The following is a 20063-nucleotide window of genomic DNA, read 5'->3' as shown; positions in this document are numbered from 1 at the left end:
GACACAGAGGAGTAATCTGTTGAAGTAGCGAACGGTCAGTAGAGCGATGATACATATTCGATGTCTATATTGAATGGTGCATCAACTGGTATACCGATGCCCACACACAAGGGCCCTAATTGGGCAACAGTTGCGATATACGAGGTAGCATATTGTAGCGCGCGGAATCCCCGGCACCAAGAATCCGCTCCTCGAATCAAATAAGCACTACTGAGAATTCTGCAGTGCTTTGCGGGGTAGCAATCGAGAATCCAGCCTCGTCGCTCCAGAAACTGCATAGATTTCTTCCCGATGACTCAAAAATGAACGAGCACCAAAGGCTGCACTAACAAGCCTGGGGCGGATGCAACCCTAATCTTACGGGGAGCATTGAATCTGCTGGGTGGACTGGGCCGGAAAAAATCTTTGCTTCGTCCTGATGTGGACCTAATCAATCGAAGTTGCTTTGACTTTGTTGAACAACCTCATTCCCTAAGAGTGAAAAAACCTTTCTTCGCTCGGCGATCCCCGGGAGTCCCCATTAACCTGCTGATCTCCCTCACGCTTTACAGGCACTAGGCACGCTCTAGCCGAAGATTTAGAGCGTCGCCCCCACGGGCTAGCGGCATATGAGGTTTGGTTCGGCGTCAAGCTTGCCCGAGTGGGTAAGAGTTCCAGGGGCAAACATTTGGAATCGAAAAGTTCGGATTTGAGCTAGGTGCGCGTGAGAAAGAAATATAAGTTCAGTGGTACAGCCACGCTTATGACTGCATTCATCATTCAAGCGTCCAAGCATACCGGCCGTCAAAATGATCCCTGCCATTCTCACGACTTTCTCCGTTCTCGGGGCTGCCTATGCCTCGTCTGTGCAGCCCGTCGTCGCCAAGGGTGGATGCTACAACATCAACTCCTACTATCCCTACACCGGCACCACGGGATACTTCATGTTCACCGTCGACGGATGCGTGAATACCACCGCGACCGACAAAGCATGCAACATTGAGGGCTTCCGCGACACGACTGTTGGCACCGGTGACAACAAAGGACATGTACGTTTCCAGTCCAATTCCTATCTTCCTCGCCAAACTGACATGATCCGTAATAGATGGGAATCGGATACGTCGGCGATCAAGCGATCACCCCCCTTCTATGCGACGACGCCTCGCCCTCCGTGATCGACGCATGCGTGAGCGGCGACAACGGCTGCGAGTTCCAGACGGCGAACATCAGCTCCTCGACTGGAATGTTCGACTGGGGACTGTCTGCCCAGGAGAGCATCAAGGTGGACTTCTACCACCACGTGGTGGATGGAAAGCAGCAGGACGGCCTCTTCGTGGGCGCCGAGAATGTCACTTCGTGGGCCATTAAGCGCTATCCGGCGGACTCGCACTTCAAGGTTCCCTACTGGTTGCTCAGGTGGTTGGGAGAGGACAAGGAGCTGAAGGATGGGGAGTTCCAGACTTTCCTTAAGGTTGGATACATTTAAACTGATGTGAAACGCAATATCATGGCTGGGAATGAGCAAAGGATATGATGATCAGCAAGGCATCCGAGAGTAACCATCAGAACTTCGAATTGATGCAGATGATGATAGACAGTTCGAATAATGAAGGCCAAAAAGGGTACCTGCCGGGGAGGTTTTGGGAGGTCACAAGGAGTAGTAGATACACTATTCATATTAATTGTAGGGGCATTTTTGGGACCAGACGCGTTATCTAATACGCAACCAATCTTGGATGACAGTTTCTACCCCATCGTCGTGTCATATCGACCCATAATCCTATCCAAGGCGCAGCATCAACGCCGTAAGCAAGAGACCGGCCTGATCCAGGCTGCGACACGCCTCCCATGTGGCACGTTAAGCTTTCCCGGGCCAGGAAATTCCAAATATCGACCAGTCGACCCTGTCCAGGAGCCCTCGAACCCGATTACTCTGGCTGACAGGTGAGGTGGCTCAGCGTCTTGGCTCGGGAGGATCCAACGGCAACGCGACGACGGGGTTGGAGCAATCGACCGGGACTAAAATGCGCCATGACCTCATGAGCCACGGAATGCAGCCTCCTTTTGTTTATCACGGCGTGCGGGGCCGGTGAATCTGACGACGGTCAAGCTCCCCGGATTTACGACTGCACGTCTGCCTGAGATTCGCCTTCCTCGACTATTTAAGAGAAATGCCGCCCGATGCTTCGACGGCTTCGAGAAGATCAGGTTTCCGACTATTGCAGCCATGGCGAACCCGGCTCTGTGGGCGTTGTTTTTCTTGATTCAGGTGCCTCTGGTCGTGATGATTATTTGGGCGTACGAGAACTCCTCCCCAGATTCACCTCCAGTTCTTGTGGTCGCGTGCTAATAGTCGGGTTAACGGTCTTGGTTCGCAGCACACGTTTATGGCGCCGACACCGTCGTTCAGGACTCGAGGAATTCTACCCCCAATTTCGCCGACCCGACATTGAAGCCGTGCGACCCAAGAAAGTCCGACCGGTGATGAGCAGTGAAGATGTGGATCGTCGATTCCCCACCGTGGGCTATAGTGCCTGGAAGAGCGCCCACGAGACTCCGAGCCAAGCGAGCGCTCCTCGAGCGTCTGCACAATTAGAGCGAACCACGTCTCGCGACAATGACGAACCAGAACCCCCAAACAAACAAACAACGATAAACGACGCCCACCAGAATGAACCTCCTTCGCCGGACAGCGACTCATATTCCGTGTGTGCCATCTGCGTGGACCAATTCGACGCAAACGACGAGGTCCGGCCTTTGAGCTGTGGCCATATCTTCCACCCTGCCTGTATCGATATGTGGCTGACCAAGCGACAAGCCTGCTGTCCTCTGTGCAAGACTGTCTATGCCGGTCTCAGAGTGAGCTCAGAGTCAAACAGAGACGGCGAGGCCGAGGCATCCACCATGCCGGAACCCCCTGCAGCAGCCGTGGTGCGCGGTGAAAGAATTCCTCGAGAGTCTTGAGAGGGAACCTATCTCCCTATGAAGTTATGAATCGCCATAATGAACTTTACCCCCTCGAGACGCACATAGCCCAAACTATGGCTCCTTGCAGTCCCCTCGCAGCCGGCTTTTCTACCATGGCCAACAAGTGTGAGGATTGCACACTTCCCTCCCTCACCAGGACAGCTTACTGGATAGAATGCCGGGCTGTGTCGGATGTAGGACGCATGAACTTGCCACATTCCAGGGATGCAGGTGCATTTTGGACTGGACCTTAGAAATCTCGCTAAGGTCATGTGGCTATGGTTGTCGACGCCATTCGACGGATATCCCTATTTTTGTTTTTCCCTTTTCGTACCTTTTTTGACTTCTTCAGCATGTTGTATTTGTATTCGAGCGATTGATCTGTCGGCAAATACCAGGTATTTAGACGATAGGCTGTTTTTATGAACACAGAACCTTTTTGGGCTATTTCAATCCTCAGTCTGAAAGTCTTCTCGATCAATTTATTCAATTATTCGCTGTAACACTCTCGTATAAGACGGCATTCAAGGGATCTACCTCCATGGAAATATCCCAATTACAAGTCTCACTCATGAGCGATCAATCGACTCTGCCTGGACGTAGAGCCCCCCAGCTGAACAGAATCACGGCCCATCTGGCCAAGAGACACCGGATTCGACACATTGTCGGTAGTCCCGAAAACCCGCCCTGGTACCCCAGATAGTAGACCTTGCGGGATGTGTCTGTGTTGACATGGAGATTTTCTCAATTTCAGCCGTGCTGCAGCCGTGGGTTGTATTTTGCGAGGCTCTTCCCTTTCAACACCTCCTCATGCATTTCATCAATACTCTCACAAGTATCACCCGGTCGCAGCTCATACACCCTTTGGTGAATTTCAAACGGAAGATCTGCGAAATGGGCCATTTGACAGGCGACATCGCCTAGGTACTCCCAATAAGTTCGGCGAGCTACGGCTCTCGCGCCTCAACTTCTGGGCTCTTATTTTCCTGGACTGTTTTCTTGCAAAGGATGGGAGGTGGAAGCCGCCGCAATTGCACTATCGCGATGAATTTGGGATCTAGCCAATGTTTCTACTTGCTGACATTTTTCTCTTTCCTGTACTCCGTACATCACTTCTACTCATAACTGCTATACTCAAATCTCCACAACCTCCCCATCCAACCACTTCTTGCACTGCCAATACAACATGTCATGCTTCTGCCCATTAATGCTGTCACCATCCCTCCGAGGCCCCGGCATATCCAACAATACCTTTACCCCCATCGTCTTCTCCTGACAGTACGCAAGATACCGATACCCACTTGGGTACTGTTCTAACAGCTCCTCGTCCAGCACAGGAACCTTCCCCGGATTCGCTGGAATCAACTTATCCTTCTCATACCAGTGCCTCACAAACCTGGCCCTCCATTCTCCCGACTCAGACATCTTCTCCCAAAAAAAGCAAAACCGACAGTCCGCCTCCGCATCGACCTCGCATCCCTCGATGACGAACCGCTGCGTAATCGTAGCCTTCATCTTCGTGACAGCGCGGGTCCCGTCGGGCGTGATATCCGTCGTAGAGCCATGTACACGATGCATGATAAAAGCACCGTTGTCCATTCCCTTCTGCGAGGAAGCGATGAAGTCCTGGTAGAATGTGCGGCCCGTCCAAGTCGTGTAGATGTATGCGTCAGGGTGGAAGATCGAACGGAGATTCTCCCATTCGCAGGCATCACTGGATCTGGTTATTGTGGGGTATATTTCTGATGATGTGTGTCGACAAACCGATATGCAGGCCATCCTTCGGCGAGTTCACGAAGTTTATACCGCTCTAAGACGAGGTCATGGGGTCCATTGTTGCGGATTGCGTTTTCGGGTCTTGAGCCGGCTGGCAGGGAGTGTAAATCGACCATTGTGGTGAGACGAGGTTATCTAGTTGCAGTGTTCAACAGGAAATAATGACTGCTGGAAATACTATTATCATGGAATGCCAAAGGGTAAAGCTAGATTTGGGAAGGAAATCCGCCATATAAACCATCTAGTAGGTCTGGTCGAGGGAATTCCATATCATCGGAATGCGTGCCCATGGGATCGGCTAAGAATACAGCCGATCGGAAAGACAGCCGGGTCTACATTTATAGAGGAGAAATACTCATATAACACCAAGTAAAGTATATGAAAACAAATCATCGTTTCGCTAAGTTCCAATCAATTTGAATCAATATGACGACGACCGACCAACGCGCATTCGCATACCTCGTGGGGATTGGGGTAACGCACTCCATCGCCCCGCCAATGCACGAATTCATTGCCCAGTCGCTGGGCCACAACTGGCGGTTCATAGCCAAAGAATGCGCGACTATCGAGGATGCAATGAAACTATTCCGTCAGCCTACCTTTGCCGGAGGTGTCGTCACTATGCCCTACAAGACGAGCATCATGAACCACCTAGACGGGGTGGACGAGCAGTGCCTGAAAATCGGGGCATGCAACAACGTCTACAGAGCGATGGATGGTAGTCTCAGGGGTGCAAATACCGACTGGCGTGGCATCGAAGCCTGCTTAACCTTGTCCTCCGAAGAAGGAACGGGTAAGCCAGCGATGATCATCGGTGCTGGGGGCGCATCCCGGGCAGCGGTGTATGCGCTTTACGACCAGCTCGGATGTAACCCGATATACGTCGTCAATCGGGAGGAGGAAGAGGTTGCTACGCTGTTACGAGATACCGAGCTCTATGGAGCAGATTTACATATTATTCATCTCCAGTCCGTTCAGCAGACCAAGGCTCTCGGCGCGAAGCCATTCTACATTGTCGGGACGGTCCCTGATTTCGAACCCCAATCTAGCACGGAGATTGAGGCTCGCAACATCCTGACTGAGATTTTATCGGCTGCCACAGAAAGGGGAGTTCTCCTGGACATGTGTTTCAAGCCGCGACGAACACGGACTTTGAAATTAGGAGAGAAATACGGCTGGAAAACGGTGGAAGGAACGGGGATCATTGCACATCAGATCGACGAGCAGTACCGGCTGTGGTGTGGAGAGAACGAGGGCGCCCGGATTCCCCGGGAAGAGGCGTGGAGGGTTTTGCAGAAAAGAGCAGAAGAGAGCCCGGCAATCAACTTTTAGATTTGTTGGATATCATACCTGGACGGTGGACTGAAATTGGTGACGTCGAAGTGGCAAGCCCTGATTAGTGATGTCAGTCAGTCTATCGGACAAGAATTGCTCCGCGGACCCAACATCCGACCCTATTCTATCCCTGGATAATTATAGAAAGAAAGCCTGTCTAAAATGCTCGACGAAGTGTAATTAACCTACGCTGTTTATTGAACCAAAATGCTCTGCCGTCCAGCAATTGCGTCAATGTCCCTCGGGCGCGCCTGGGTCCACGCGCTCCCCGAGAAATTAGCACAAGCAGCACAAGCCGGCTTCGAGGGACTGGAGATTTTCTACGAAGACTTGGAATACGCGGCAAAAAGCCATGGAGAGGTCAATTCTACAACGCTCCTGGCCGCCGCCAAAGAGGCGAGGGAACTTTGCGACGCCCACGGCCTGGTCATCATCGGACTCCAACCGTTCCTTTTCTACGAGGGTCTAAAAAGCCGACAGGACCACGCCGGAAAGATCGAAAAGCTCAAACTCTGGTTTCAAATTGTCAAAGTTCTACAAACCAATCTCATCCAGATCCCAACCAACTTTCTCCCCCCTTCGGAAATCAGCGATGACGTGAACGTCATTGTGCAGGACATGATCGAGGTCGCGGATCTAGGTCTCAAGGAGAACCCGCCAGTCCGGTTTGCCTACGAGAATCTCGCATGGGGAACATATATCGACAGCTGGGATGCAATGTGGGAAGTTGTCAGACGGGTCGATCGTCCGAATTTCGGCTGCTGCCTGGATACGTTCAATATTGCCGGCAGAGTCTGGGCTGATCCGGCCAGCAGCACCGGGAAGACGCCGAACGCAGATGGCGATTTGGAGGCGTCAATGAAACGACTAGTTGATACGGTGGACGTCAAAAAGGTATTTTACGTCCAGGTCGTGGACGCCGAGAGGATGCAATCGCCGCTGGTTGAAGGGCACCCGTTCTATGCGGAAGAACAGCCAGCGCGTATGTCGTGGAGTCGGAATGCGAGGTTGTTCCTATATGAGCAGGACAGGGGTGGCTATCTTCCAGCTGTTCAGGTGGCTCGTGCAATTTTGAAAGACCTTGGATTCGAAGGATGGGTGTCCATGGAGTTGTTCTCAAGGAGTATGTCGGATCCTGACCCTTCTGTGCCAGAATCTCATGCTCAACGGGGGATTGCGGCTTGGAGGAAGTTGAGAGAGGAGCTGCATCTCTAGACTCAATTTTTGAAGACAATTCATTTGGTTCCTCCCTACATTCAATTGCATATAACAAGGAAGATTTGGGGGATGGAAAAATTACCCGTTGCAAAATCTATATTCTAAAGAGTCGGTCTTAAACTAGATGCGAACCTTGCCAACGGTTCCATATCCATCCTTTGACGTCTTGCCAAAATCGGGAAAGGAATCATCCATGGCCTTTCTCATAACTTCCTCCGGTGCTTCTTTCCCGGTCCATAACCTCGACTGATCGAACGCCTGCTGCAAAAGCACCTCCAGTCCATCAGCTTTGTCCCACCCCGGATGTGTGCTGGCAGCCGAAAGAAAATTTGTGACGGGTGGCTTATAAGACATTTCGATGCATAGACCTCTTTCCTTTTGGAATAGATCTACAAACGCATGAACTGGCATGGCTTCCCCTGGTATGGTCCCAATAATGACATCAGGTGATTCCAAAATCTCAACAGAACTGGCAACGGCAGTAACATTGGCAATCTTTTGGAAATCGTCTGCCACTTTTTGAGCTTTGTCGAATGTTCGATTCAACACCCAAATCTTCTGAATCCCTGCCTGGACCAGAGCGTAAATACCTGCTCTGGCCGCGCCGCCAGCCCCAATGATCAGTCCCACGGGCCTGTCCACCGATCTCAAATGCTGGTCCTTCGACACAATATTGAACAGACCAGACCAGTCGGTATTATCACCGTATATGCATTGCTGTCCTGTGTTCACGTTCTGGCGGGCAATCAGAGTGTTTATTGCGCCGATTGCGGCCGCGGCGTCAGAGATCTGATCGCAGTAGCGATCCACGCTCAGTTTGTGCGGCATCGTGACACTGGCACCTCCGAAGTCGTTGTCTTTGATCAGATGTTCGATTTCGCCCAGGCCATCGCAGTCTCGGATATCATAGCTATGCGGAAGGCGATGTGCTGCGAATGCGGCGTTGTGTATAACGGGTGATTTGCTGAGGGAAATATTCTGGCCAAATATATGATAATGCATTGGAGTAGGATCGAATGGTTCAATGAGTAGTTCGATTTGTTGAGTTGAGATTCGAGGTCAATCTCTATATGAGACTGTAGGTAGCTGTTAGGCAATGCTGAAGGAAAGACACATTATAGCGCAAGTTTGGGTATACGGTGACTCTTGGCTCTATATACATTGTCGGGTGACGGGGTGGGTTTGTGTTATTCATTCCGTCGGTTATGTTTATATCCTCGGAGAGGCCGGGCCGAATATGGCCACAGTCCTTGCGTTAGACTCCAGATGTAGATAAGTTAGTCTATAGTATACTTGCCTTTCTACAACAGCGTAGATTCTTTAGGAAATATTCGCATAGATTATAATCCACTGATTTAGTAATATGATATTGGCCTAATCCAGTCCAGGAAAAGGGTTTTATCTAAGACTCAGGCACGGAGGCGGGTGAAGTTAGACCTGCATACGTCATCCTCCTGTCAGCAGAAGGGGCATACAGGCTGCAGTGGAACAGTGTCCCCAGGAAGCAGGACAAGGGTAATGCGGAGGCTTGGCTTTTTGTCTATTGACTTGCACGGCGAGGCTCTCTAGGGGCCAGGGTGGAAAGAGAAAACATGGTTATGAACTGGAGGGGAGATGAATATACGCAAAGAGATATATTTGGATTGATCGATGCGTTCGTATTCCCCCCGATCTTACCTGCTGGCTATTAGGCTGGGCAATCTATTCCGGATGGATGAAAGTGGGCATTTACCGCGAGAAAGCGCAGGGGTACATCGTATCTGCAGGTCCAAAGCCGCATCCATTGTCACTGTACGGCAGATGACCTAGAAATATATGACGTACGTTTAGCCATGTTAACTGAAGGGGATGGCCACAGTGATAGCCCCAGGATTTTAATATATTCGTAGGGGCGGAGGCCTGGTGGCGTATACGAAAGGGACGACATCAAAAGGATCTAGGGCAACATAAATGGACTGGCAGAAGCCATATCGCTGCTGAACAACCGTCGCCATCTTCACCTTGATCCTCCCACTACCATTAAGCATGGAGCACCAGACCGGTAAAGACCCTAATGCCGGAGTTGATGCCAATATTTCGAAGATTATCGCCGTGTCAGTGTTCGCCAGCGTGCTGGCCATCGCGTCCATGACGGGCCGGTTTACGGCTAGAAAGATGAACCGACAGAAGTGGAAGGCTGATGATTGCTGGATTGCAGTAGCTGTGGTGCGTTCTATTGATATGAACACTCTCGAGCAGGACATTGATCGGTGACATGTTCTAGGTGTTCATTCTTGCCGATTCAGCGTGCTATCTGGCGGGCATTCGGTATGGCTTTGGCCGCCATGTCCATACCGTGGATCGCAACGATATTTTCACCTTCTTCCGGGTACTGAGCTCCGCTGTTGAGACTGACATGGCTCTAACATGTGTCGCAGATTGCATGGGCCACCTTTCTGCTTTACGGGTGCGCAATCACCGCCGTGAAGGTCTCAGTCCTACTGTTCTATCGCCGCATGTTCCCGACGCGAACCATTAAGATCCTGCTGATTGTGCTCAGCGTGCTCTCCACCATCTGGTTTCTCCTCATCACTCTGTTCTCTATCTTTCAATGTATGCCCGTGAGGAAGGCATGGGACCCGACCGTGCCCGGCAAATGCATTCCTCACCTGGACATTTTTATTGGGATGCAAGCGACCAACATCTTCCTGGACATCGCCGTGCTCTGTCTTCCGATTTCCGCTGTCATGGACCTGAACATATCCCGATCGCGTCGCATTGCTGTTGCCGGTATATTTAGTCTCGGAGGCCTGTGAGTTTTCAGCTGCTTCCCTCATATAGGCCAGTCTGGCTGAATCCAACTGACGAGGCTCTCACTGTGTTCTTTTTCATTTGCAGATCTATCATTTTCGCTGCAGTTCGCCTCGCGGTTCTTGTTCAGAATAAGAACCAAACTGATATCACCTGTAAGTACATTATCCCCAAGCCTCTCTCGATCACAGCACCTGTAAGCTAAAGTGTCATGCCAATCTTACAGTCGGCGCCGCTACGGCCAATTGGTCCATCTTGGAGCCGGGATTCCAGACGTTCTGCGCCTGTCTGCCCTGTCTGGCCTTCCACAGCACACGCATGCTGATTCAATCACCTTACAGAAATCCCCTGGCATTGTTGACGGCAGTGCTCGACAGTCCACGAGTACGGACAATCTTTCCCTGCGGGGACACGAGCACGGCACAAATTTTGTATAGATTCATATGCGGGTGTGCTTGCCGAATGTAATCCTAACGCCGTCGGTGTGGGCCGGGTTTTTTGATGTGTTGGTTCGTGTCCAGGGATCATTGGAGCCCGGATGTAATATGCCTGGTTTAACCATGTGTTGCTTTGACTTCCCTCCACACTCAATACGAACTGTAGATGCATCTAAGCACTAGTGAGGTCGCTGATAGGGCGGATCGTGCCGTGGGTTGCAGGAGCGTGGGTCAAACAGTAAGCACTTGTTGTATGCTAATCTTCCCTGGGATAAGTTCGTTATCTCTAGAGGCAAGTCAGCAAAGCCACAAGGCTGATGGTGTGGGCAAAGGCAGTATATTGCGGCTGTATATGAAGTACGGCGGTTGTTGCTGAGATAGTAGGTATGCCGTGTCTAGCCGTTCTATCCCGTTGTCATTCACTTTTGACCTTGTCTGAGGTCAGTCAAATTCACATCGATGGTTTGGTGGCTGCTGTCACCGGTGGGGGCAGGGGGGCCAGGGGCGTCCTTCCTACTTTTTCTCTGTCTTGCTGTCATTTCTAGTGTTGATTCCATTTCTAAGCCAAATGTCGCCCACGCAATGGACCATTGACGAAGGTGGCCTCTGCAGACCCCGGATAACGCTGACCTGGGTTCTTCCCCGGCGCCGGTGAAGAGATAGCTGTTCTACTTGACTATTGTACGTATGGACTGGGCAGTGTATAATCTTTAGTGGTAAAAGCTACGCCACCTGAAGTAACTGGGGGTTAAAAGCTGAAATCACCCATATCATCCGCCTCAGTCTTTGAGTATTTCTTTCGTACCGCCGCTCGCATGACATGTATCGGGGCAGGTCGCTTCGTGAAGATCTCAAACTGAGCCACACCTTGCTCGACAAGAACTTCCAAGCCGTCCACAACGATCCAGCCACGCGACGACATTGGTAGCACCTGCTCCATAAACGGGGTCTTCAAAGGCTTATAGGCCAGCTGTAAGGATGGTTAGATTAGAACTGTCAATTTATATCCAAGGATCGTCTAGTGAAACAGTCGCTTGGTTGAAAATGGGAGATACCTCTATGAAAACGCCACCAGTTCGACTGCGTAGCCACTGATGCGGGATGGAAAAGGATATGGGTTCGTTTGGGGTTATCCCATCTGCAGGTATGCAGGAGACAACCACGGTTGGCTGGTTGAGATGTTCTGGCCAAGGGCTCTCTAATGACTCTAGAATGACCAACGATAATGAGGTTTCTGGCACCGACGCGGAGAATGTGTCGTAATGTGCTGCGAGGTCATGTGCGTGCCGAACTGTTCGATTATAAATGCAGATATTTTGAAATCCTGCTTTACGACATGCATAGACCGCAGCACGAGCCATTCCACCAGCTCCGATAATGAGAGCGCTAGATTCCGGTGTGGCTGAGTTTGCGGGAGACAGGTTTCTTTCAACGCAATTCCGGACACCGATATAGTCTGTGTTATATCCCTTCAAAATGGCCCTAGGGTACTCTCCATTGAGTTCTCTGTCAATGACAACAGTATTCACCGCTCCAATGTGGCGCGCATCAAGCGATGTTGAATCAAGTAATGGCATGATTTCCATCTTGTAGGGAAGTGAAACTCCGATTCCAGCCCGGTCTTCTTCATCCAACAGTTGCTGAATTGAAGAAATCGATGGTATTAGTCTGGAATCATAGAGATGGGGCATTCCGGTCGCTTCGTATGCCGCGTTGTGCATCGCCGGCGATAAGCTATAGGAGACACTTTTTCCAACTATTGTGAACTGCTTAGGAGGAAGAACAAAACTCGAATAAAGAGCTTTTGTCGCCTGCCGCAATGTCAGGCCCGGGGTAGATGGGGAGGAAATGGTGACTGGAGATAAGATAGGGTTGAAGCACACGGAAGTTTTCCTCAACTTATCATAGCAGATCAAAGGTATTTTGGATGATCTGTTCGTGGCGTGTGCGAATCGTGTGCACTCGAAATCTTCCACCGTAGATGTCAAAGTAGACGAAATTCGAATGGCATCGCACTTGATTATTTCCGCTTGTCGATATAGCGTCTGCATGTTTGATGTGTCGATTTGTGACCACGAGGTAGCAACATTTGACGAGCCGATAATTTTTGTGTGGACGGTTGCAGCTCTTAAAAGGTCAATCATTTCCTCCGGATAATCTAAGCTCACGGTGACTATATCAGGTGCTTGACGAAGGCCGATATCAAGTAGCTCCCAGTAACTTCTGGTGAGAGGTGTCGCAACATTATGGATATCAAATATAATGGGTGCTCTCGTCAGTCTTCGCAAGAAGCATAGTTGCTTGCATATGCGACAAGAGAGCAATTCAAGGTCGCCTGTATCGGTATCAACAACCAAACTGACTGCATCCGCACCCGAGTCAAGTTGAGTAAGATCTGATTGGGAATCCTCCAGCCAGCTGAGCCGAACTTCTAGGCAATGTGTGTATGAGGGAGAAAGGGGAGCGCTTGAGTGCAAGAGCGACGTGGAAGAGCCAAGGACAGCTTTCAGGAAACGCACGAAGTCTCTTTCCGTTTGCTTCAACTTCAGAGGCGCCTTGGAACCGGTTTGATCGGGTTGCGTTATGTTGAAAAAGTCAAAATTGGTGCACTTGCTGTAGAGTGTATTGCTAAGATCATAAGCTTTATTGAACTTCACGTCCTCATTCCCCCATGAAGTCAAGAGGGCAGCACGATCACGTTTGATGTGGATGACAGGATTGGTCCTGGACAGCTCTTTCAGCAACTTATGCTCCCGGCTACGAGCCAACCTGAAAAAGCCCACCAGGACGCAGTCGCAACGTTTCTGCTCGAGGGTATCGATGGTAATTTTGTATTCGAGTTCTCGATATGACTGCGTGCCGTGGGCTGCGATATATTCTGGAGCCGCGAGACCCGTTTTCTGCTCAAAGAGGACATCGAAGTCGACTAATTCACGGCGTAGTGCTGCCGAAGCAATGAGGCCAAGGGTTCGTTTCCCAACACCGAAGAATCCAACCAGTATGATACTTTCATTTCCATGGTAAACACGCCGAGAGAGGACTTCTTGCAACCAGGACTCCTCGGTAGGAATGCCCGGGCTGGTTGATGCCTCCCTCATTCCGGAGCTTTTCACAGGCTCCTGCGACTTAGAGGCCATACTGCTGGACGGGGTTCTTCTGAAGGATTAAAGGCGAGTTCGGGGTCCATCGGGGCATCTGCCGAGCGGTGACTTTTGAGCGCAAACCATAGCATAAGCAAGCAAGACTTGTCGATCCCATCGGCAACGCAAAAAGGGCTGTCGGAAGGCTTCCGACGGTCGGCAAAGTCCTCAGGCGGTCACGTGCAGGCGTGTCCGGTCGCACAGGAGATGCCGTGGACTCGACAATCCAACCATCGGATGAGATGTCCGATTGATCTCTCATGTCTGACTCAGAACGACGCTCCAAACGGCAACGAATTAGCCAGGCTTGCGACTACTGCCGTAAACGCAAGTCGAAGTGCGACGGGGCCCAGCCGGTGTGCTCCGTCTGCAGGCTGTTCGACAAGCCGTGTGCCTATGGCAATGCGAAGAAGCGAGGACTCCAGACCGGATACGTCAGAGGATTGGAAAGCCTCCTGGGATTGATGATTCAAGATGTGCCGCAAAGCGAAATGTCGGTTCGTTCTCGCCTGCGCAATCAGTACCTCGGCTGCAGCTTTGTCGAAGGCGAATTTCTAGATCACACAACAGATCTATGGCGTAGATCTGATCTAGCAAAGGACTTGGACCATTTGCTGAACTCGAATGACACGGAATCTGATCAGGGAGAGCTGCAGCAGATATCTAGTCTCCCCCCTCTATCGGTATCCCACGAAGAAGAGGAGCCGGTGGCCAGGCAGGACACCACAATTGAGCCACCAGCGCAAAGTGAGACCGTCGGGGTTAACAATCCACCTCCCCAAAATTGGAATTTTCTTGAAGGCTTTCCAGATGGGGTGTCTGACTTGGTGGACCGCTATTTCCAGGCCACGCAATGTTGGTTCCCAATTGTCGAACGTCGGGACATCCTCCGCACTCTATACGAAGACAACGAAAAAGACACGGTCCACCCTGATAATTCTCTAGACGAGGGACATCGGCTCTGTGTTTGGTCTATGATTACCTTCAGCTCGCAAGCTGAAACAGATGTGTCTATCGTCTCACGATGTCCTAGCTCATGGCAAATCCAGTCACATCTCTGGGAGCGCTTAATGACAACTCACCGATCCTTTGGCATTGGGCACATCCAGGCAACCCTGATCATGGCACTATGTGAAATCCAACGAGCCGCATTTACTTCTGCCGGGATCTTAGCAGCTCAAGCCTATCGCATGCTGATGGGAACAGTCGAACAGGAGTCTTCAAAACATGATAGACGTCCACATGTCTTTCAAGGCTGCTTAGTTCTTGATACAATCATCTCTGCACTACAAGGGAAAGTCCCTCTACTCTCTCGCATGGCTTCTAGGGGCTTACCTAAAGTGGATGAGAATGCCCTGGAAGAGTGGGAGCCGTGGACATCTCCGGTGCACGATGAATTAACTGCTGCACGCACTAATCGTCATCCTCTACGCGTGCTGAGCAGCTTCAACATGATAAGACTTCTCATAGAGAAACTGAGTATGATCTTGGAGAGTCCAATGGAACTTCAAGTGCTCAGTCACCACGCATCTGATTTGCAGATTTGGTACTCCAATGTTAAAAGGCAGCACCAGTTAAATGACCGCAGTACACCCCCCATCTTAGTTCTTCATCTTACGTGGAACTTTACATTTCTCATACTTTTTCGACAGATGCGACATATTGAGCGACAATGGATTCCATTGGTTCAGCAGGCTGTCCGCTCCATCTCCCAAATAGGTGCTCGTTATCTTCAATTAACACATATATTACCCTACAACCCTTTACTGCTCATCTTCGGGCTGCAGGCTGAGCGCACCCTGCAGAAAATATCCCAACAGACAATGGAGCCCGGAGATTCAGCAGACTACGTACAACTAAAAAGAAACCTAGAAGCTTTGAATTGCACCGTCAAGAATGCGACATCAGGGAACCCCCAAAAAGTTCAATTAGACAAGCCTATGACAGAGATGATCACTCCGTCCCAACCTAATATCGAAACGAATCCGCAATTTGGCAAGTCAACTGAGGTTATCTGGTCAGAAAGCGAGTCCAACATGCTTCTTTCACCGATGTCAACTGAAATATTGACTCAACAGCCTGAGGTCCGACAGCACAATGGCTTAAACTCATCCGCATATTCCCAGGCGATGCTCAATGATTCTGACCAATTTGACGACATTTTTGACGAGATGTTGTCGTTCATACCTTCCCGAAGGTAATTACTTCATGATATGGTTCTTTGCCTTTCAGTAGCACGTACTGACATGCTGCCAGAGACAACGACGATGCCACAACGTTTGCCCAAAACCTAGGCTTTCTGTCTACTGATCTTGACCTGGAATTGCCGACCGTTTCTGACCCCGACAAGAATGGGCCCTAATGAGTTCATGACTCAGTTTATGATTTATGAAGATTAATGCGTGGCTGATGCATGTAATCGGTTGGGTAGAGGAACTTGCTCTACGGATATGAAGCTCATCGATTGTGACTTGAAATAATCACTAAAGTTCAATACAACATGATAATGTGAGTAAATGAAGCCAAGCCATTTCTCTATAGCCCACTCTTCATTTCCTGGCAAACAATGACCGGTCTGCAGGGCCTACCACATCAGTCATCTCGGAATCATTTGCCTTTTGGCTATCAAGCACCGCTTTCAATTCCTGGCCATGAAGCCTTCCCACTTCCAATCTACAAAGACTCCAACGAGATTCAATCAGTACATCTCTTACTATTGAACATGCGGAAAACAACCCTCATTGTCTCAGGATCTACTACAGAGTGACAAATATATCTGCAGATTCGAGCAGGGCATTTTTGTTTGGCCCTTGGATGCAAGTACATCTCTACTGCGCTCATTTGGACCTTCGCAGTGCACTTACTTGCATTACCATTCCGCGATTTCGCTCATGGCGAAGCCGCGCACAGAAAAGCAATTATAAACAAGCACTTATCTTGAACAACCAAAATGAATGGCTTGAAAGAAATGAATATACTACTCATCCACAAATGATCGTACGTTGTCGGTGTGTGTGGCAATCCACAGGATCAGGCCACGTGGGAATGACTAAGCCTGCATGGGGAATCTCGTGTTTTCACCTCCTGTTCTTTTGCATTTCTCACCATGACGCGTCTTTGTAGCCATGCCCTTGGATAATCACCCTGCTGTATGAGTGCCAACTTTATACAGTATTGGCCATGAAAGTCATTATCGTCGGTGCCGGCCTAGGTGGTCTGGTGTGTGCCATCGCGTGCCGCCGAGAAAACATCGAAGTTGTCGTTCTGGAGCGAAGTGTGGAAATATCACCGGTATGCTAATTTGGTCTTTATGGTCTCGATGAATCAAGCAAATCCATGGATGAGGGAGTAACGGATGGATAGGTCGGTGCGGGCATTCAAATCCCACCCAACGGTTCTCGAATTATGAAAGAGCTGGGCCTTTTGCCGCGGGTCCTGGAAAAAGGCGCCATTATAGAATCGATGGATATCCGACGGTACAAAGACGGAAGTGTAATCACGTCTATGCCCTGTGGAGAAACGGTCACTCGGGAATACGGAGCGCCGTGGATGTACGACCCCTTTTCCCCGTTCTGGTTCTTGATTTTAACGTTTCTACAAGTATGATTCACCGAGCGGACTACCAAATGATTATTCTAGATAAGGCAAGATCACTCGGCGTTGATCTTCGCTTGAATGCAGCGGTTGAGGACGTGATACTAGAGAGTCCGCATGTGGTCCTAGCTGGAGGAGAAAAATTATTTAGTGATGTTGTAATAGGGGCTGACGGTTCGACATCTCATTGCTTGTGCCCGTCACCTTTCTTGTTCTGACATTTTCAAGGCCTCTGGTCATCAGTACGAAGTGCAATCCTCAGTCGACCCTGTCTTCCCATCGACACAGGAGATCTCGCATATCGAGCCACTTTTTCCCGAGCTCAGCTGGAAGCCCTCGTCGATCCACAAATCAATGAACTGTGTGCCAAAACTGCAGTGACAGCCTGGTTTGGACCAAAGAATCATGCAGTATTTTACCCTATCCGAGGGGCGACGGAGTTCAACCTTGTTCTGTTGCAGCCGGACGATCTACCGGCTGGGGTGCGTACCCAGCAGGGCGATCTAGATGAGGTTCGCTACGGATATAGAGATTGGGACGAGACGTAATTTTCCCGAGTCCTCTACCTATATCGGCCTGAGAATTAATTTAATTATTAGTCTACAAAGACTGATTTCTTGTGTTCCGTCGATCTTGAAATGGAAACTGTGTCATCTCCCAGAACTAAGCATATGGTCAAAGGTTCGTATGAATGGTACTTTTCCAGTCCATTTTCACCCGTATTAACAGATATAAAAGGGCCACACCACACTCCTAGGCGACGCCTGTCATCCAACCCTTCCGTACCAAGCCCAGGGAGCTGCTATGGCGGTAGAAGACGGTGCCGTACTTGGAATGCTGCTAGGTGCGGTTGCGTCCCGCAGAGGAAGTCTAACAGCAGGAACCAGAACTCCGGATATTCCCGACGTTCTTAAGCTATATGAAGAAATCCGAAAGCCATACACATCTCGTAATGTGAACGGCGCAGTGAGAAACAGATCAATATTCCATCTGGAGGACGGCATAGTGCAATGGCTCAGAGACAAGGTAATGGGCTTATCTGGGCTGACAAGGGAGACAGATTGGAGTTACATCATGTCATATCGATATAGACAGATGCTCGGGACTGACGTTTTGCGGGAAGCGGAGAGAGGACTGCAAAAGCTTTTAGGAGAAATTAATCTACACAGTCATGAAGACTAGCCAAATATTGATACATACCCCAGTCAAGTCTACCGTTTAACCCCGACGTACCAATAAATATTCACAAAAGGCCAGAAAACCATCCTGCTCCCCGACTTGAACTCCCACCCGCTGATATCTAGGTCAGGCTGGTGTAGAAGTGTTTGAATCTCCTCAGGAGTTCGACACCTCATCGTAGAAATCAGGCCATCAAACGAGACAGCAAACGATAGTAGAGGAACAAGATAAGTAAAGTACAGATGCAAGGGAGACTTCCAATAGCGTGTTATGGTATGGAAGAAAGGGAAAAGGATCATGACCGGGATGTTCAGCAGGGAGGTGAAATTCCGCTGCGCAAGCTCAAAGATTCTGCAATTATCAGTATAGGAGTCTCTGTGGCGGTGGTTTAGACATACATGAACGAATCCCCCGACTCAACCGCGCTACGCAGCACGGCCTTCGCAGGCTCATCGTCGAAATGATGAAAGCACAAATTAAACATTCGACATTCCTTTCTATTCCCAGGGTCTATTCTTCTGCATTTTGTCGCATCAACAGACTCCGACACGTAGTCCACGTTCTCTTGGCGCTTTGCAACGGCTGTCCATTCCGTCAAGTGTGGATGGAGATCGGTCAGAATAAAGCGAGGGGAGCGCTTTCCTTGGACCTTGGACTGAGCGTGTAAGATAGACTCAATTGTCGAAGATGGTCCCCCTGCTCCAGAGCAGAGATCCACGAATGTGAAGGAGGACGGATCCGGAAGATTTTCAATGATGATATCTGCAGCAACTCCTGCGGGAGAGGTCTTGCTGAATGGCGGGATGTGCAAGTTCCATACGCGTGTCAGGTAGGACTGGATGTAGGCAATGAGCCATGCAGGGCACCATGGCTGGTCGCCAATTTCAAAAAGATGGAAGCGCGGGAAAAGGATCATCTTTTATATGTCCGGGGGGGATGTTGAGGCAGAATTGGTGATATCATCCGATCGCCCTTTTTTCCTCGCGGGCACGAACTACGGCGCCCCATTCGCACCCGAAGCACTCTTTTTTCTTCTCTCTCTTTTTTTTTTGTTTTTTTTCTTTCCCTTTCTTCCCTGTGCTTTTTCTCTCCCGGTCGCTTTTGGTCCAAATTCCACCTGGAATAAGATGGTAGAAAAGAGAAATTATTCCTTGGTGGAGGTGTTAAAATAGAAGCGTCACAATTTAGGCCGAAACACCAACAAAATATCCTTCCATTAGTATAGCCCTCGCTGATTTCACAAGACCCATTTCGACCATGAGTGAAAGTTACTACTACCTTAGTAGTAGCTGTCTCATTGGCAGAGCCACATTCCATGAATAATAATTAAGCCTTCGCAGCTTATACGAAGCCGATCTCTCCCGCTGATCCATATCGGTGACTCGGTTATAAAATCTACCCCTTACTTCTCAATTTCAATTTGCCCCTTCAATATCCATGCTCAAGCCACGTAACAGCAGCGATGACGAGACTCGACTCAGAATGCAGGGAATCTCCCTTGACTCCATGACAGTCTACCATATTGTGCCCTCTTCTTGCCCTTGCTGAGCATAGGACAGGATGGCTCACGAGTAACCCACTTCCCTGGCTGCTGGTGACTTGGCTTTGCATTCAGGATACGAGATCTAATGAGTCAATATCAGGACTG

At 49.8% G+C, this 20063-nt stretch overlaps 10 protein-coding genes across 10 annotated transcripts; 6 read left to right on the top strand and 4 right to left on the bottom strand.

Annotated features, from left to right (window-relative positions):
• The first annotated feature begins 760 nt into the window (after positions 1 to 760).
• P170DRAFT_439098 (uncharacterized protein) lies at positions 761 to 1729 on the top strand. Its single transcript, XM_024849761.1, has 2 exons — positions 761 to 1028; positions 1085 to 1729. Exons 1-2 carry the CDS (start codon positions 789 to 791, stop codon positions 1463 to 1465), a joined length of 621 nt encoding a protein of 206 aa, XP_024702742.1. The 5' UTR covers positions 761 to 788; the 3' UTR covers positions 1466 to 1729.
• A 337-nt stretch (positions 1730 to 2066) lies between these two features.
• P170DRAFT_439097 (E3 ubiquitin-protein ligase RNF103) lies at positions 2067 to 3429 on the top strand. Its single transcript, XM_024849760.1, has 2 exons — positions 2067 to 2277; positions 2358 to 3429. The coding sequence occupies exons 1-2, from the start codon at positions 2207 to 2209 to the stop codon at positions 2941 to 2943; spliced, it is 657 nt and encodes a 218-aa protein (XP_024702741.1). The 5' UTR covers positions 2067 to 2206; the 3' UTR covers positions 2944 to 3429.
• A 651-nt stretch (positions 3430 to 4080) lies between these two features.
• On the bottom strand, positions 4081 to 4838 carry P170DRAFT_363131 (putative pathogenesis associated protein Pep2; the record flags this gene model as incomplete). Its single annotated transcript, XM_024844557.1, has 2 exons — positions 4081 to 4660; positions 4711 to 4838. 2 exons carry the CDS (start codon positions 4836 to 4838, stop codon positions 4081 to 4083), a joined length of 708 nt encoding a protein of 235 aa, XP_024702740.1.
• A 310-nt stretch (positions 4839 to 5148) lies between these two features.
• On the top strand, positions 5149 to 7272 carry P170DRAFT_449046 (3-dehydroshikimate dehydratase; the record flags this gene model as incomplete). The annotated part of the gene is made up of 2 exons (XM_024851011.1): positions 5149 to 5907; positions 6373 to 7272. 2 exons carry the CDS (start codon positions 5149 to 5151, stop codon positions 7270 to 7272), a joined length of 1659 nt encoding a protein of 552 aa, XP_024702739.1.
• Positions 7273 to 7395: 123 nt separating this feature from the next.
• Positions 7396 to 8286, bottom strand: P170DRAFT_499803 (shikimate dehydrogenase family protein; the record flags this gene model as incomplete). Its single annotated transcript, XM_024854144.1, has 1 exon — positions 7396 to 8286. A coding segment is annotated over one exon (891 nt), but the record flags the coding sequence as incomplete, so codon positions are not given.
• A 1014-nt stretch (positions 8287 to 9300) lies between these two features.
• P170DRAFT_478283 (uncharacterized protein) lies at positions 9301 to 10502 on the top strand (the record flags this gene model as incomplete). The annotated part of the gene is made up of 5 exons (XM_024853549.1): positions 9301 to 9480; positions 9539 to 9643; positions 9693 to 10066; positions 10153 to 10261; positions 10407 to 10502. The coding sequence occupies 5 exons, from the start codon at positions 9301 to 9303 to the stop codon at positions 10500 to 10502; spliced, it is 864 nt and encodes a 287-aa protein (XP_024702737.1).
• Positions 10503 to 11250: 748 nt separating this feature from the next.
• On the bottom strand, positions 11251 to 13706 carry P170DRAFT_413374 (putative pentafunctional AROM polypeptide; the record flags this gene model as incomplete). Its single annotated transcript, XM_024846975.1, has 2 exons — positions 11558 to 13706; positions 11251 to 11472 (listed from the first exon to the last, which is right to left on the bottom strand). The coding sequence occupies exons 1-2, from the start codon at positions 13637 to 13639 to the stop codon at positions 11251 to 11253; spliced, it is 2304 nt and encodes a 767-aa protein (XP_024702736.1). The 5' UTR covers positions 13640 to 13706.
• A 196-nt stretch (positions 13707 to 13902) lies between these two features.
• P170DRAFT_478281 (uncharacterized protein) lies at positions 13903 to 16004 on the top strand (the record flags this gene model as incomplete). Its single annotated transcript, XM_024853548.1, has 2 exons — positions 13903 to 15839; positions 15899 to 16004. The coding sequence occupies 2 exons, from the start codon at positions 13903 to 13905 to the stop codon at positions 16002 to 16004; spliced, it is 2043 nt and encodes a 680-aa protein (XP_024702735.1).
• A 749-nt stretch (positions 16005 to 16753) lies between these two features.
• On the top strand, positions 16754 to 18631 carry P170DRAFT_439094 (putative salicylate hydroxylase). Its single transcript, XM_024849759.1, has 6 exons — positions 16754 to 16933; positions 17006 to 17193; positions 17244 to 17410; positions 17465 to 17780; positions 17836 to 17917; positions 17975 to 18631. Exons 1-6 carry the CDS (start codon positions 16823 to 16825, stop codon positions 18416 to 18418), a joined length of 1308 nt encoding a protein of 435 aa, XP_024702734.1. The 5' UTR covers positions 16754 to 16822; the 3' UTR covers positions 18419 to 18631.
• Positions 18299 to 19345, bottom strand: P170DRAFT_240868 (uncharacterized protein). Its single transcript, XM_024842954.1, has 2 exons — positions 18814 to 19345; positions 18299 to 18766 (listed from the first exon to the last, which is right to left on the bottom strand). The coding sequence occupies exons 1-2, from the start codon at positions 19329 to 19331 to the stop codon at positions 18448 to 18450; spliced, it is 837 nt and encodes a 278-aa protein (XP_024702733.1). The 5' UTR covers positions 19332 to 19345; the 3' UTR covers positions 18299 to 18447.
• Positions 19346 to 20063: the final 718 nt, after the last annotated feature.

The sequence above is a fragment of the Aspergillus steynii genome (genome assembly GCF_002849105.1).
Source record: "Aspergillus steynii IBT 23096 chromosome Unknown P170scaffold_6, whole genome shotgun sequence".
Taxonomy (NCBI): Eukaryota; Fungi; Ascomycota; class Eurotiomycetes; order Eurotiales; family Aspergillaceae; genus Aspergillus; species Aspergillus steynii.
This window is presented reverse-complemented; position numbering and strand designations above follow the sequence as displayed.